Source organism: Typha latifolia, chromosome 8 (assembly GCF_019914945.1).
Source record: "Typha latifolia isolate L0001 chromosome 8, TyphaL0001v2, whole genome shotgun sequence".
Taxonomy (NCBI): domain Eukaryota; kingdom Viridiplantae; phylum Streptophyta; class Magnoliopsida; order Poales; family Typhaceae; genus Typha; species Typha latifolia.
In genome coordinates, this window is record NC_133093.1 from 641,835 (window position 1) to 660,168 (window position 18,334).

Below are 18,334 nucleotides of genomic sequence, written 5' to 3' on the forward strand. Positions count from 1 at the left end.
TCACATTATATTTGCAGAATCATCCAATCTTATTTTCTAATAAGTAAAAGACTTTTCCTTTGGAAATAAATTTTTAACGAAGGACTATTTTGTAAATATTTGAGTAACAAAAACATTAAAAAATTGAATCAGTATTCATATGAGGCTATTTTGCAATGCAAACTAGACTTAAATTAATAAGAGACTATTTTGCTCTTATATAAATTACTTTTAAACAGTACTAAAAAGACTTATTCTTTTGTAAGAAAAACAGTATTTTTATGGCAACAATGTAAGAGAAGAAAAAAAACTGAAAAATAGAGTTGCTGTTTAATAATAAATCAGAAAAAAGAAGGGGTGTTTTCTGAAAGAAACCCCTGAGTTCTTATTAATTCTTATAGAGAGGAACTGATTAATTAGAGAAGGTAATTTAATTTCCAAGCTTTGGACCGAGTGGTCTAAGATTCCAACCCCACGCCTCGGGTTCTGTGCAAAGCGTATTTTCTCCGCGGTTTCTCGCGAGATGCAGAACGAGATAAACGTGAGTTCTTTGGTTTTTATCCTTCCTGTGCTTTTGCCCTTTGTAAGTAATTAATTTGCGATAATGCCATTCTACTTTGGTATCTGCTCACCGTAAATAAATTTTTTTTAATACGTAAATTACAAATTTACCCCCCTTGTCTGAATTTAACTTACCTTTTTAGCTTAGACCAAATTGCAATCGGTTAAATCTTTCATCCAAAATTAACGGTTTAGATGTTGGAATCAACGTGGTTCATTGGTATTAGCAAGTTGCTAAATGCCCAAATTATATTTATCATTCTCAAATTAAATTTTGTTTATGTGAGGATAATTAAGTTTTTTCGTATCTTCATTAATGATTTTACTAACGCTTGCAAAAATGTTCAAATTTCAAGTGCATAATAGTTCACTAGTTAATATTTGTTCTTTATTTTTATATAAATTATGAGCCGATATGCTAATTATAGACTAAATTAAAAAATTAAATTATTTTCGATATATAAGTCGGATAAGTGAATCAGTCTTTCCTTAAAAAAAATACAAAATAAGGCCAAATTATATATTCATACGAAAATTTAACTCCTGACATGGCAACTCCTCTTTGAAGATCCTGACCGCCTCCCATGAGTTCGTCTCCGGGCGCCGGCCGGAGGCCTAGACGAATTGCCCAACATTCCGAGAGGATGACACTAGTGTAATTTCAGGGGGGTAAGGTTACCTAGAGAGAGAGAGAGGTTCACACTAGTGTAAAGCTGGGTGTAAAGCGAAATTGGGCACTTTCGTCATTTCAGCACAGCCAACGAAAAGTCTGGTGCTTTACCGCGGGTTATCACGAGGTGTGCAATTGCTATCTCGAGCATCCACGTGGCGTTTGGCGTCATTGCTATGTCCTCTTTAAGCCTCATTGGCCTTTTCCGAAGTAGGTTGATGACTAGGACATTGTAAGTGGGGCCACCAATAACAAAGGAGGTAAAACTGTAAACGATAACACTTTAATCTTATGGTTAAGAAATATACTTTTACTCCTTAATTTTTTTTTAATCTATGACACTTTAATCTTATGGTTATATTTAAACTAAACTGTTCTTTTCTTTTTCATCGTATTTAATCAATTTAAGGATTAAATTTTGCAGATGATCACATTAGAGCCGATTTCAAATGATAAAAATATGATACACTATATATATATATATATATATATATATATATATTAATCATTTGAAATTTAATTACTATTTATTTTTAATATATTGAAAAGCTTATATGATTATTTACAACTCATTTTCTAATTAGTATCTTTAAATTCGACGTATAAATTAATCAAATATAATAAAAATAATAATTTAATTTGAATATAATTATAATGAGATAAAGTAATATAAATAAAATTATAATAAGGTGAAATAAATTTTTAGGCTTATATAATTATAATGTTTTTTTTATAGATTATTGAGTGTAGACTAATCATAATCTAAACAAAAGAGCTAGGCGCTCTATCTTATCTCGATATATAAGTTAGACATCTCAATCAATTCTCGTAAGAAAAGAGGTTAATTTTTTTACTCTCTTTGATACACAAATTAGATAATTCACCAAATCCTACCTTCTCGAGGTAAAATAAAATGATGGGCATCTTATACAATTATAACCTTTTTTTATATAGATTATGAGTGTAAATTAATCATAATCTAAACACAAATTATATAACTCAGCAAATCTTTTCAAAAAATTTATACTAATTTCTCTCTTAGTTCAACCCTACCTTCTTGAGGTAAAATAAAATGATGGGCATCTAATTAAACAAGGTTTATTTTTCCTCTATGAAAATTTATGGGTCTCTTATTTAGATTATACAAATGGTTCCCTCTCCTCATCATACCACTATTTAATTCTTATAGTTGTAAACATTCCTAGCATTCAAATTTAGATCTGTTTGACATTTCTATTGGACTGATGCTGTTCATATTGAAATGGACATATAAGACTAGTAAATCCTTCAAGATATTTGAGTTCTCTAGCATATTTTTTTGTACTAACTAAATTCATCAGGGTCTAAATTAGGTAGGATTGGTTGTCTTGTTGATGAGAGGGACCATTTGTCTAATTTATGATTTTTTTTTTCAAATTTAGCTCACCTATATAAAGGGCTCTAAAATTGTTAAAAGAAAATATAATTTTTGTTATAATATTGAAATTGTACTCCAATAAGACATACTGCAAATCACATAATATCATATATTATGTAACAATATTATAACTATGCATATGGCTTAGTTAACACTCGCTAATTTTTATATGCTATTGCCTTACTATATAAGTTATTCCGATCATCAACAATGTTATAAACAATATCACCGAGCTCTTTTAATCTTTTTTTTTTTTTTTGGTGGTAGAATTGATCTAATATTTTAGTCACAAAATTCTTGGTGTGGACCATTTATTTTGTCTAAAATTTCAACTTTCACTTCCAAAATTAGCTTTAGAAGAAAAATTCCATGAAGATGGTCCCTCTTCAAAGTCTACTATTCCTCACAATGACAAGTTTGAGTAGTGGTGATTAATATAAATACTTTTCATGACATGTATAATGTTTAGTAGCAAATAAAGGAATCCATTTGATATGCAAATTTAATGGAAATCACAAATTAGTATACTTTGCAAACAAATTTTTAATTCATATTTGGTATTATAGGAGTTAATTATGTGTATTGAAAGGAAAACAAATTTAAGAAGTGTGAAAATAAATAAATAAATAAATAAATAAATGAGAGGTTGTGTGAAGATGAAAAATAAATTAAGGGTCTAAGTATAATTATTCTTTTATCATTATTAGTTACTTATGAAGCCCAAAGAGCAGGCAACCAACGACTGCCAAGTGTCCCGTTGAAGCAAATTCCTGCATCTCGAAATCGACGCGGGAATAAAGAATCCGAGAAGAGCTCTTCAAACAAGAGGCTAACCGCCACTATCGCTCCTGCGTTCTCCCTCGTCCTCCTCCTCCTCCTCGATTTATCTCCTAAAACCTAATTTTGGAAGCCAATGCCTTCGTCCTTGCGAGAAGAAACCAACCGATCCTCTCCATTCTCGCCGCGTCTTCTTCCCAATTTACTATGGCGGGAGTCCCCGAACACTAGGGTTCCGATCTCGGAGATATGGCTCGCGATCTCTTCCTCCATCACCACCATCTCTTTGTCCTTCTTCCTGTACTTCTCGTCGTCCTGGATCGTTCTCTTGCGAAGACGGACCAGCCCGATGGTGAGTTGTCTTGGATCCGTAGCTCTCGTTCTTGAACCGAAGATGCCTTTTTTTTTTTTTTTAATGATCGAAGAATATTCCTTTGATACTGTATGAATATTCTTGAGAAGTGGGCACATGTGGTTGCTGTGCGAGGGGCATGATTCAAGATTTTTTGAATTCATGACATTTCTCTCAATGGTATAAATATGGATAGGGGTAGATACCGCTCTTCTTTTGTTATGGAATGATTATCAGCACATAATTCAGCGCACATTCCCATTGCAAAGTCATTATATGCATCCCAAAGACCATCCAGGAGGATATGTGATTATTGTCAAAGTGAGTAAGATCAAGTTGATCATTTGCCTCAGCAATAGACAGAATGAACTAGTATCTTTCTTTAACAACTTTTATGCGTATGGATTCATGTTTCATTGTCTGTGATTTTCTGCTAACTGTTAATATTCTTGAGATCCTTAAAGTTGCTCCTTTTGTTTGCTTTTGCAGTTTCTGCCCTTAATGTTATGTATGGCAGCTTAAATTCCCCCTCTCAGTTGACTGGTTGGAGTTCAAGTGGTGGTGATCCCTGTGGAAAAGGCTGGAAAGGAATCACGTGTTCAGGCTCATCTGTGACAGAAATGTATCATCTTTATGTTATTTTGATTTTTCATTGTGCATGTCTTGGTTGGTCCTCAAAAAAATTCAATAGTATTGGAAATGAATTTTACTTTTTTTAGGAGGAAAGGGAATCTTCAATATAAGTTTTTCCTTTAAATGAGTTCAGTACTACTTTGCTGTCTGCATATTTCATAATGGCATCTTCCATTGGCATACGATATTTGCCTTCTTTTTAAGTTCTCATTTAATGCCATTTCATGAGTTCATTAAATTTTCTTTACATCTCTTGTTACAATATTGATACAGGAGTCACTTACTTCCATAATTTCTTGTGTTAAATGATCAGCTCACTATCAGGTCTTGGATTGACTGGCACACTGGGTTACCAACTTTCTAGCTTGACATCAGTGACCAACTTGTGAGGATTAGCTTTACTGTCGTGAAGCTTTACCATTATTAGTTTTGCAACTTAGTGCAAGTTTTTCTTTCTCTTAGTACAGTGACGTGAGCAAGAACAATCTCCAAGGTGATATACCTTACCAACTTCCACCAAATGCTGTTCATATGTAAGTCACTCCTCTGTGATGTGCATAGCTAGCAAATCTACCCTCATGTTCTTTTCTCCCCTTGTACATGAAAATACATATTAGACATATGGTGTTCCTGGCTACCAGTATTTCTTCAGAGCAGATTTCCTTACCATGATGAGTTCATCGTTATACTAGTTAGAACTAATCTGAAACCATCTTTGCCTACATGCTTAACTGAAAAATGATGTGGATCCTTCAATGCAGGAATCTTGCTGGGAATGCTTTTACTGGTGGTGTTCCTTATTCTATTTCTCAAATGGCTGATCTTGAAGATCTGTGAGTATTATGTTCTTGTGCTGGAGCTCCTTTTTTTGGTCGTCCTCTGATGGTTTTTAAACTTAAAAAAATATTTCTTGTGGAATACAGAAATCTTGGTAGTAACCAGCTAAACGGACAGTTGACTGATATGTTTGGAAAGCTTTCAAAGCTCTCTTTGCTGTAAGTTTACAATTAATCAATTAAGTTTTTATAGCAAGCCTTTTTTATTGCTCTTTAAAGGGGATGTTTTATTTACTTTTAGTGACAGCACTTATTTTAACCTTGGTGAGGATACTTTACACCGATTTATTTCAAATTTCTGAAACTAAAAAAATATTTAGAGATCTCCCTCATTAGATCAGAACAAAATGAAAAATCTAAGTTGTTGCTCTTCTAATTTTAAGAACTCATTATCAGTTCATTTATAAAGAGTATGAATTATATTTCATTTTTTGCTGAAATTTTGTTTAACTTTCTGTAAACAAGAAGTAACAGGTTCAATCAACTGGAGAGAAAGAAAGCCTGTTGTGTGATGTTCAAAATCTAAGTTATATAAATTCATTTGTTGGTGCATCTTTTAGGATTTGAGCATTGCTTTTGGTCCTTCTAATGAGAGTAAATCAGCTAGTGTTCAAACAACTACTGCTCTCCGTCGACTGTGGAGAAGAATAACTACCTTTCATTTGAGTGGATGAAGATGCATACTGCTGTGGCAGAGACCCTGTTAGAACCTGCTTTGTGTTCTCAGTTTGTGTGGATGGAGAGGTGGAGGTATTTCAGTCACCATCAGCTTGAGGTGAATAGGTCTATGTAGCATGTAGGGTTTGTATTCCCATCAGAAGAAAATGAGGGTCTGGGTTTCCTCTATATAAGGTGAAGCAGCCCTAACTATTATATCATGACCTAATGATCAACTGATCACTACACACTCTAGTCTTTACATGTGCACACACACACAAGCACATAAATACATTAGACAGACTCCTATATGTACCTACATATGAGGCTAAAGATCGACACAATTCTTTAGGTTGATCTCAACTTGTTTAATAAATCTGTTAGCTTTAGTCCTGGAGCTCAGCTGATAGCTTGATACCCCTATTCAATAGCGAGCACATTTACATAATCTTACTGAAGTGGGAGCGTACAAAGCTAGTGTCTTCTTGAATTACATTGAGCATAACTGTGCCATGGTCATTCATTGCTTAATGATCTGTAGGGGATTTCAATTTTCAATATCACACATTGGCAAAGTCAGTATAATAAGTTTCATTTTCATACTTAACAGTTCAGTGGCACAGTAGCTTGTGTTGTGGTGTTAAAATATATAACTGGGCCTAACCCACTTTCTCTCAAAAAAGTGTTGGATTGATGATGCTTGTTGGTTGTATTAACAAATTGGCTGACTGGATATGATAGGTTGTATAGCATACAATGGGTACAGCAAATAATGATGATGCACTTGGTGATACTTAGGGTAGAGTGTTCATTGAAAAGCTGAGGGAGCAACCTGTTCTGCAATTTCTGGTTTGTTAAATTGGCTGATGAGGAGTTTGAATTATATATAGTACTCTTGATGAATCTACAAATCAAAGATGATGATAATCCTTACTCCTTAACTGCATCTAATGTATTAGACATTAGGGTTGCCAGATAACATTTCAAGAAAATTTGAGAAAATTTGTCTTTCTGCAGTGGGCTGAAGGAATGATATTGAAGTTGTAGGTGTACAACATAACGAAGATATTATCATATTACCAAAAGAAAGGCATAATAGTCCTCAGTTTTATACTTTCATGGAGTACAGTCGCAATATGCAGTTGATTGGTAGGAAAGGAGATGTAGCCTACTATCTATTAAGATGTTCCTCTTGTTGTTTTCAAGTTGTTTTAGCTTTCTACTGATTTATTCACCAATTTCTCTAGCATCTCTAAACATTAGGTGCTTACTCGCATAGCATGGCCTGTTCCCTACCTACATATTGTGGCCTTGTGGGCATACAATGTGCTTATTTAGACTGTCTACTGTAATTATGGTCCATGCCAATTTTTTTCTCGTATGTTCATTATATCTTACTGTGAGCTTTTTGACATCAGGGATCTGTCTCTGAACCGCTTCTCGGGTAATCTGCCTCAAAGTTTTAAATCCCTCTCAAGTCTCAAAACTCTGTAAGGAACCGACTTCATCCCATCTAGACTTTTTCTCAATTTCTTTGAACCTACTACTGATTCTTATTATGTTTATCTGGTGCACAGGAATTTGCAGAACAATCAATTCAGTGGTACAATAAATGTTCTTGCTAATCTTCCTCTTGAGGATCTGTAAGTGTACCTCAGAATCAGATCTTTTCCTCCATTCACTGCTTAGTATTAAGGACCTCCAGTTTCTGAACTTTCGACTACATGTGAATATGCATGTTTTGCACTTAGTAAGATATACACGATGCGTGTTAATATACAGCTGACTAATAGAATACCAAAGCATAAAGTCTTGGTTCCTATATGTTTTCAGTTTAACTACCTATCTATATACATGAACATAGTATATGGATGTACAAACTTAAACAAAGCTCCAACTGAAGTTTCATTAACACTACTCCACTTATGTGTTGAAATTACTTCAACTGCAATTTCTGTATATTTGGTCTCCCTATTAGTTTAGCATTGAACGTATTGCTGAAGTTGGAGCTTTGACACTACTGATGAGAGCTAAGGAAAATAATGGAAAGGGCAAAAAACTTAAAGGAAACAGGAAATTTTAAGAGAAAAGAATTAATTCTTCAGAACTCATTAACATGCACCACCATCTCATATCATCACTTTCTTACATAACTAAGGACATAAGATATCCCGAATTGTCCTGTTTAGTAGCAGATCAAAGGCTTTTAAAAAGTTCTAGAACCTCTCTGAATTATTGTGCTTGCATTGGCTGGTAGAGTTGCCATCATTATCTTTATTTTATGGGATGGGGATGGTTAGTATCATCTTTAAGTTTGGTATATTCTACAGATCCAGGGAATCATAATTTTGGAATAGTTTTTTTTTAATCTTTCAGCAGTAACCCTTGAATTCACTGTTCAAAAACTTGGGAAAATTTTACTATATGGTTACATTTCCTTTTGACAGAGTTATGCATGTTTCCTGCGTATCTTTCTGAGGGTACTCTAACAAGGATTGTTTTGTTATGTTTCAAGGAATGTGCAAAACAACCAGTTCACTGGATCAGTTCCACATAAATTGAAAGATATAGAAAACCTGGAGTGAGTACTTCACTTGTAATTTTTGTTATTCTTTTTTGAGGAGTTTAGTAGACCTGATGTTTGAATTTCTTCTAATCTTGAATTACTCTGGGAAGGACGGGAGGAAATTCTTGGTCATCCGGGTCTTCTGATTCGGATGAGGACTCAAATGGCAATTCCTCTGGTGGAAGGGAAAGACACTCAGCTGTGAATGGGGTAGCCATTGCTGGGATTGTGATAGCTGTGTTGGTTGCGGCTTTGATTATACTGACTCTTGTTAAGCGAATATCTCGATCATCATCTCATTACATAGATGGAAGATCCCATTATATTGATGAACAGCTTAGTCAGAATCGATCATTTACGCCTCTTGTTTCTGATGACTTTAGAGGTAGTTCTTTTCATATGCTATGCATATTACTACAATTATCTAGAATCTTCTGTTGAATTGCTTTTATATACATTTTCTCTCATATTGTTGGCATATAAAGATTTTGCAGAAGTTATTTTCAGGTACCCTTGTTAAAATCATTTGTTGAGATAATCATGGAAATGTTTATGACCTTGTTTTGCTGAATGAATCAATTTGGTGCACTTATATGTTCAAAAAAAAATTTCATCTTCCCTTTCTGTTTATTGCCTGATGATACTCTACGATACTGGTTATTTTCCTGCTTATACTATTGTTAGCCCCATTAGATGCCTCAACTTCATTTTCCTAGTTCATAATTAAAACTCAAATGTTTTTGTTAAACTAAAGTTGTTTTGATTTGGTTACTCGTGGTAGTAAGATCTACTCTTGGATTGAATAGTGTGCCATTGATGCTTTAAATTTGTACACTCATTTGCGAAGCATGAGGAAAAAAGCTTGGCATAAGAACTTCTCGCTTGTATTTCAGACCTTTTGTGTGGCTGTATATATGTTTGGACACAATCATATGTTACTTCCCAGAGTTGACATTTTCATTGCATGGAGTCTGAGAGATGTCTGACAGATAGCTTCTGAGGAAAAGATAGAATTGCGACTTGCAAGTTATCATTTGATACCAAGGAGTTTGAATTTCTTTTTTTCAATGGATAACAGTAGGAGGAATATTACAAGTTATTCATAATGTTGAGTTCTTGTAGTCTAAAAGCTTAAACTTTTAGCGAAATTGGTGACTTGACATGGTATCAGAGCCTGTTTCTGAGCGTTGATGGTTTCAAACCTCGTCTAGCCACTTTATTCCCTATTTTATATTCACTATTTTGGTGCGCTGTAATTGGCTGCACATTTTATTATGGTTGTACATCTCATTATCTTTCATCTTTTCACGTGCAATATAGAAATCGCATGTGAGGGGGCTTATTAAAGATATGGTAGGCATTGTTGGTCTATTATCTAATAGTTTAAATTCTTGGGTCAACTAGTTATCGAACAATATCACTTGGCATCTTTATAATTGTGATATTTTTCTTTCATTTGATATCTTTATGAAAGAATCTGTGCGAGACAAGACTGTCTGGTCTCATCCAGGAATTATTGTTTTTGTACATTGCTATGCTGCTGTGTTGTGATTGTTTTTAATTTATTACTTAAACATCCTTTCTAAATTAAAAAAAAAAATCAAAATTTATCATATATTTGAGAATACCTCTATTATGGTATTTTGATGTATCTTTTGACAGTTCTTTCTTTTAATAACTTCCTGATTTTATACAGAGCGTAAGGAATCTTCTTCAATCGACATAAAGGATTTGCAAAAATCTCCTTCTGTAGGCCTTAAGCCCCCTCCTTCCATTTTACGCAAATCATCTAATGATAATGAGTTTGCAAGTAAATTCAATTCAAAAAGAAGTACAGAGCCCATTAGTGTAACAAGTTATCCATTAGTAGATCTGCAAGAAGCTACAGGAAGTTTCAATTCAAGCCGGCTGCTTGGACAGGGTAACATTGGTCGTGTCTTCAAAGCAAAATATACTGATGGAAAGGTATGACTTTTGATACTTATAAAGTTATGCCAATGAATGTCAGATTATTCTCGTCTCACATCTCTCTCTCCCTGTAGCATTTATATGTCTTTTCCCTCTTTTTCTGTACTTTTTTAATTGCCTATGTTTCCTTAGATTGTAGTGTGTACCAATTGCATTATCTAACACTAGCAATAAAATAAGGACAGTTGCTCTTTTATTGATCAAGGATTTCAATGCATTTCCATACGCTGGTAAAATGTAAGCTACTATAATGAAATGCTGTTTGTAATTCTTATCTATTGTCTCATTTTACTTCTCAGTTTCATCCATGTTGGCGAGTTTTTATTTTATTTTCTGCAGGAAATGTGGTTTTTTGAATTGTTTGGTATTGCTGGGATATTGTTTGAAACAGTATAGGTTTTGAATTGTTTAGTATTGGTACTCTTAACTTGCTCAAAATGAACCATTCCTTTACCTATGTAACAAACATCCATCTAAATATGCCAATAGCATTGACTATATTTGCTCCATTACAGTTGCTATGAAATTTGGCATCTTGAATGAAATCCAAGGCCTTGTTTAAATATAATATGCACTTGCTAACTTTGTCTACAGTTGAATTCAGTCATAAACAACAGTTATATGAGTTTAGGATAAGTAAAAATTCTTACTTGCCCTGCTAAATAACTTATTTATTAACTACTTTGAGTAAGCCATTTTCTCCACAATTAACCTAGTCAAGCTGTCGTAATAATCTCAAAGTTTCCTTCTCTCCTGCATGAGCCTAATCTGCTATTAATTCTGCAGATTACTGTGAGAAAAATCCTGCAAGTATCTTTCCCCCCTTATTCATCTTTGCTATCAAAGTGTCAGGATAATGACGACAGTAATCAGACAAAGATAATGTTCTATATATAATGACGACAGTAATCAGACAAATATAATGTTCTATATATTTTGATCATCTAGTAAACCATTGGAATTACTTTTTAGTTGTTTATTATGTGGTTTTGATTGGATAAGTACATTGAGTTGTCATCTATCGTCTGAATGCTGTATTTCTTATTTTACTGTGTGATTGCTCATCTCTCTCTCTCTGATACACACACACATGCACACAGTGTTTGTCTCTTTTCTATTCTTCTCTCTCATACATGGACACACAAATAACTTTCATGCTTTTGACATGCTGCTTAATTCCCTTGCTTTCTTAGAACTTTAATTGTTGGTTCTGTTGGCTGACTGGCTGTTAACTATGATATTAACCATATGCTAATAATAATGGCTACAGATAATGAAAACTGTAAGGTGATTAAGAATTTAGCCTGTGCTAACCTGAGCAGAAGATTGCAGCTCAGAATTGGTGAATATGTTTTTGTTCATAAATGCTTGTTTGCATGTAGTTGTAATAATGATCATTTATGACACTTTCTCAGGTTTTGGCTGTGAAGAAGATAGATACAATAAATTTTTCCGGAGGCACTTCTTATGAATTTATGGAAGTTGTTACTGGTATTACCAAGTTACATCACCCAAACATTTCTGAGCTTGTGGGATATTGCTCAGAACCTGGCTATCATTTGTTGGTCTATGATTTCCAGAGCAATGGGTCTCTTCATGGTTTTCTACATCTGTCGGATGATTACAGCAAGCCATTGACCTGGGATACTCGAGTTAGGATTGCTCTTGGTACTGCCCGTGCTGTAGAGTAAGTTAATATCTGTGCATGCTCTAACTTTGGAAAAGTATATACCTTTTTTAGTGATAGTGCTTTAGCATTAAATTCTTTACTCAAGATACCAATTAGGTTCAGTATCTAGTCAGGGTTACCAGTTACCACAGTTAGTATAGCATAAGATGTGGACATTGTTGTCTTCTTGATGACACACCTAAGAGGAAGGTTAGGTGGGTTTGTGTTGGGTTGATTACTAATATTAGGTTTAACACATCAACCTGAACACGGCCTGTCTAATAAACGGTTTGGCCTTTTTAGCACGATAATGGTATGATTTTGGCTTAACCTGCAGGCCGCAGAACTTGTTTATTGCCTGTGAAACCATGTTAAAATTAACTATATTGACCTAGACGCAACCCGAACATGATACAAACATGACCCAAACATGGCAAGAACCAAACTTGGCACTAACACAATACACAATGTCAGATGATAGTAACACTAACAAGATCCATTTAATATTTGTGTTACCAATTTATGCTAAACCCTGACCCATTTAGAGGCCTTGGTATTGTATTTGGGAAATGTATCAAATCGAGAAATTGCCATCCTCAACGGCTGATGGAACTGCTGCCATATTCTATGATAATAATCTTTGGAATCTTGCCTTCAATTCTTTCACTAATAATTAGATCCCATCACAACTTGGTTCCATATGGATAGTTATCTTAGATGCAATGTTAGAAAAAATTCATTGTGAGCTATTAATTCAAACTTCAAAGTTCCGTTCCATGTGGGCATTGTTTTCTTACACGCAATGTCAGAAAGAATTCATTGTGAGCTATTAATTCAAAGTTCTGATCTTTTAATATGAGCTTTATGTCCTCTTCAGGTACCTTCATGAGGTTTGCTCCCCTTCCATCACTCACAAAAATATTAAATCTGCGAACATCCTGCTTGATGCTGAACTCAATCCTCACCTATCTGACTGTGGTCTAGCCATGTTTTATGAGGTGTCAGAGCTAAATTTTTTACAATATGGTGAATTATATATATGATTCTCAAGCCATAATATTGAATTTGCATACATTGGTACATTTGTATCAGGATACCAGTGAGAACTTGGGGCCAGGTTACAATGCTCCTGAGTGTGCCAAGTCATCTGCTTATACAATCAAGAGCGATGTCTACAGCTTTGGGGTGGTTATGCTAGAGTTATTGACAGGTCGTAAGCCATTTGACAGGTGAGAGATGTCACTGGCATACTTTTCACATTACTAAGAAGTTCCGTATGCATGTCATTGTAGCATTGCAGCATGTTGATTACAACTACAAAGATATAATAAATTTTCACCAAATATCGTCAACCTACGTATGAACAATGAAATCTTCTTAGTTGATCTACATTGATATTTTCATCTGGAATGCTTATCTAACATGTTACACATACAAACATACTAAACCTGCTGCCAACATGATGGTAAAAATGCTATACAACATGAGTTCCTCTATTATGCTGGAATTGGTTCAGTGAAACCTCCTGGCTAGAGCATATAATTATGGTTTTCTCTACTTAATTTGGTCGTATATATGCGAAGTAAGTCATGGACATGTTATATTCACTCGTCTAGTGCTTTGCTGCCTTTGAAATATAAAGTCAATTGTAGGATCTCCAGTATTTTTTAAAAAATAAATAAAAACTTGCTGATCATAATATTTAAGCCAGCTGAGTAATACTCTTTCAGTTCCTTACGAGGTTTTCCCTATGCATGATTCATTTATTTGGCATTGTTCAACTTGTGAAATGGCTAATATATATTCTACTTATGTTGATGTTAAGCAGAGAGAGAGGAAGTATATTGGATATATATAGCTGTAGCAATGGTTTTCTTGGCTTTTCTGGATTACATAGTATATTCTGAATTTGGTTGCAAATGTATTTATTCCCACTTGATGTGACTACACACCAGTACCTTTTGTCTTTTACCACCATTATATTCCTGAGACATCATATTAAGACAGAAATGCATATGAACAACCATGGTAAAAGCAGCGATATAGGGACTATATTCTTAGCAAGGTCTGACAGTGTGCAAGTCTTACATTTCAGTTCTAGGCCAAGAGTGGAACAATCCTTAGTTCGGTGGGCAACTCCACAACTCCATGATATTGATGCCTTGTGCCAGATGGTAGATCCTGCACTCCGTGGCCTCTATCCGCCTAAGTCATTATCTCGATTTGCTGATGTCATCGCCCTCTGCGTTCAGGTAAAAAATGTCAAATTATCAATTACCCTTGTTACTATGCTTTAAAGAGGTCAAGGGCATGTCACAGCATTTTTCTTCTTTCTGTTTATGATTTTCCTTTAGTCGGATTAAATCATTTCAAAATTTGAGAATCTCTGGAGATAACTGGTGCTATCCTTTGCCAGAAGCATACTATTTTGGAGAATTTGTTTCCACAAAAATTTATTTGGATTGGTGCTAATGCCAGTATTAACCATGAGTCGTTTAGAATTCTTTCATTTATTTGTTTAACTGTCTAAAATTTTCTTTTCTTTTAATCCAGTCGGAGCCTGAGTTCCGGCCTGCTACATCTGAAGTGGTGCAAGCGCTGGTTCGTTGTGTACAACGCACAAGTATCAACAAGAGATTGGGTGGAGATATGAGCACTTCACGCCGTAGTGATGACTCTGATTCATATTATTGAAAGAAATGCTTTACTTGCTACTTCCATATGCCATGAGGTCAATCCTAGCTCCATCTGTCTTGGACTCTTCATTGGCCTAATTGGTTGTTTTACCAAGCTAAAGGTTCGCTATGAATGCTTCGGAGGTCTACTTTGTTTTCATATTGCCAATTTATCCAGAAGAAATTGATTATCAAATAGCATACTCACATTTCCTTCCATCCTTCCAATGATTCGGAGTACAAAATAACCATATGGTAACAATTATACACTCAGTTGATTATGATTTGTTCGTGTAACTACTCTTTATGTCTATTCTTCATCTTTGTGCATTTTTTTTACTTGAACTAAATTATACTTGAAAGTCTCAAAGTCTGATCAATCTTCTTCCAGACAGCTCAGTAACCTTCATGCATGGGAATCTACTCCTAAATATTAACTTCTTCTAAGCACCTACGGCATGGTGTTATCATCCTTGTTCAAATCGAGGTGTTAAATTTTGAAGAGGTGGGTTTCTGAGAATGTCACCTTATGACTATAATCCCATTATCCATATAGTGACAGTTATTTGATTTGATTTTATTTTTTGATAAAAGGTTGTAGCTATTAATTTATTGCCATTTTGTTGTATACGTACTTGTTGAATTCTAATTTGAATCCTTATCATTTGCTACAGATTGAAAAGAAAAAAAAAGAGATTTCAATCTCATGCAGTTAGCATATCATTATCGATGATAATAGCACAAAATTCATCAGCTAAACTTTCTTCAGGGAAATTCTTGAAAATAATGAAATAGTTATATAAGTGAATATTCCTCATCAGATGAACGAGGTGGGCATGGAGCCCCTGCATTGTCCTCAAGTGCAAGTTTACAGGATAAAGGAAAGAAGAAGAGCCTGCAAAGAAGCTAGGAGTCAAAGAGGTGCATTAATCTCGCAATAAATCGCCGATAATGATAGGTTAACCTACAAATTATGAAGCTTAAACTGTATGCTGAGGTGGACTGCTTGTCAAATTTTCTTGGACAGCATCGGCATACTAACATCCAAGGCTTCATGTAAATGTAGCCATTAAAGATATGATCAAAAATAAGAATTAAACACCCATAATTTTATGTGTAGAAAAATTACTAGCAGAGACGAATGAAATGGGGTTAATTAGTCATTAAGGTGAGACGGGTTTGGAGTTTGCTACCCTGAGATTCAAACATCTAATCCTGGCCCAACACTTAACCCAAAGAGTAGATAATATATATTTCTTTTGAGTTTTCTATGGATAGGTTCAAATCCAAACTGTTAAAAAACAAAACAAAAATTCCGTTTCTTCCTTTTGATCAGTAGGATGAGACCGTATCTTAGATCTTTGCGAGGATTGCAGCATAAAAGAAATAGAATATTTATGTGTTTATATATGTATATATAGCTGTAGCAAATTGTTGTCTTTTTTGATAGGATACAAGAGATAGGCTACACAGGTCTAAAGTATGTCCATATGTCAACAAAAAATCCAGTAAATATCAGTTTATCAAATAAATACTTATAATATATGTTATGAGTTGCTAGAATACAATCATTTCTACAGTAGTAACCTAGTTGTAGGAAATTATTCAGGAGGCTCCTGCTTACATGGGATCAGACCAAACTCTCTAGTTTTCAAACTTAAAACCATTAAAACTAATAATCCCCTCTAAATTTAAGGTAAGTTTTGAAAGAAATCAGTAAATTATTATGAGTTATTTATATAAAAAATTCAGTTGGTCTTTAATTTTATGAATCAGAATTGTTTTCGATTTCCTTTGTAGATAAAATATTTTTCCTTCTTTTCTTCTAAATTTGCTCTTTTGACATCTAGAACTTTTATATTTAAAGTTTCTCATATTCAAAATCTATTTATAGCGCTATCGTAGTTTATAAAATTTTAATTGTAATTCACATTTTTTTATTAGATACTAAATTTTATTTGTAAGAGAGTTTTTATTTATTTAAATTATCTCTAATTAATATTTTATTGTATTAATTAAAAAACAATTAGAAAATTTTATATAGAAAAATAATTAAGAAATAACAAAAGAAAGTAGCAGTAGTAGAAGAACAAAAGAAAAAAACAACAACAAAAGAAGAAGAGGGTATGTACGTATGAGTCATCTTTCTTTATTCTTATATTGTCCCATCAATATTTAGTAAGCACTAAACGATGGGAGAACAAACTTAGAATAAAAAGAGAAAAAAAGTCTTATTTGCAAAGAAAATCGAAAATGACATTGAACAAAAATAAAAACACAACTCGGTTTTTAGTACAAATAACCCTATTATTATTCACCTTTTCTCCCTCTTCATGTTGAAAAATCTTGACTCTTACTAGACAAGAAATACTATTAATGTGATACTTTGCTAAGAGAAAGACAATAATGGAGCATCCACAAACAATACAAATTTAACGTGGAAATTTTTTTGTCAACTAAGGATGAAAAAACCACGTAACTCTTTCATGAGGTAAAATCAAGCACTATGAATATTGCAATTTCAAAAAGACTTACAAATTGATTGCAATTACCGCAATCGTCACGATGGTGTTTTGTTTGACTCCCCCTTAATACACCGCCTCTTGTGCTTGGTTCACAACCTAGTTGACCCTTAAGGTTGTAACTCAGTCTCGGTGACCCTTGAGGCAGTATCAAACGTCTTCGATCTTTGACTAAGTTGGTATGGAATAACTCCAATGCCTTCAAAACTTCAAGCACCTCCAAAAGCTCACCACTCATCATCCCTTTGGTGTAACTTCACCTGGCCTAGAGTAGTGCCTTAATATTTTCAAGTTCTCTTTTTTATATGCCCAGAAAGATAGCCTCTAAAAAGCCCTAACTGGAACTAATAAGAGTCAACTTAACAAAACCGTTCGAACGAGATCTGGACCGTTCGAACAGTTTGAGTTCCAGCTAATGGTGTTCCACAGATTCCGTTCGAATGGTCTTCTAAAGTTAGAAGTCTTCAAATAGTCCGTTTGAACGTCCTTCCCATGTTGGATATAATAAGATCTCTAGAAATTTCTATTCGAACGCATTTCAACGTTGGATACAATGAGCTTTCTAAAAATTTCCATTCGAACGCATTTTCAATGTTCGATATAGTGAGCTCTTTAGAAAATTCCGTTCGAACACTTTTCTAACGTTGCATACAATGAGCTATCTGAAAAATCTTGTTCGAATGCTTTTCCAACATTTGCTAGGAACTTGTATCTCGTTCGAACAGAACAACGTTCCGAAAATTCATTCGAACGTCTTTCCCACACTTATGAAATTAATACTACACGGGAAAATCCATTCAAACGAACCGATGCTTCTTTTCCTCAACGATGTGCTTTTGGTGTTTTACAATTCAATCTAACAAGTTACAACTCATATAATTTTTATTTTGTCACAGATTTGCCAATTACAAGAGCTAACACATGTTAGTAAACATGGTGTTCCTTTTTAGCTTCCTACATAATACTATTAAATTCGCCGGTAAGATAGTACTCAGTTAGTTAAAATAACTCATATTGTATAAGAGTTCCCGAGTTTCTAGGGTTCAAATCTT

General features: G+C 34.2%; 1 protein-coding gene across 5 annotated transcripts; it reads left to right on the forward strand.

Annotated features, from left to right (window-relative positions):
* The first annotated feature begins 3,484 nt into the window (after positions 1-3,484).
* Positions 3,485-15,340, forward strand: LOC140793182 (protein STRUBBELIG-RECEPTOR FAMILY 5-like). Of its 5 annotated transcripts, none has more exons than XR_012109918.1 (17): positions 3,485-3,756; positions 4,246-4,378; positions 4,703-4,774; positions 4,857-4,922; positions 5,151-5,222; positions 5,313-5,384; positions 7,301-7,372; positions 7,460-7,525; positions 8,398-8,463; positions 8,559-8,833; positions 10,145-10,413; positions 11,832-12,103; positions 12,963-13,083; positions 13,178-13,314; positions 14,181-14,337; positions 14,639-15,015; positions 15,152-15,340. XR_012109918.1 is itself a non-coding variant. In XM_073144525.1 (16 exons), the coding sequence occupies exons 1-16, from the start codon at positions 3,654-3,656 to the stop codon at positions 14,777-14,779; spliced, it is 2,094 nt and encodes a 697-aa protein (XP_073000626.1). In that variant the 5' UTR covers positions 3,485-3,653; the 3' UTR covers positions 14,780-15,340. The 5 variants fall into 5 exon arrangements, 3 of the variants coding, with proteins under 3 accessions (XP_073000626.1, XP_073000627.1, XP_073000628.1); XR_012109917.1 differs by having other exon boundaries at positions 15,156-15,340; XM_073144525.1 differs by having other exon boundaries at positions 14,639-15,340.
* Positions 15,341-18,334: the final 2,994 nt, after the last annotated feature.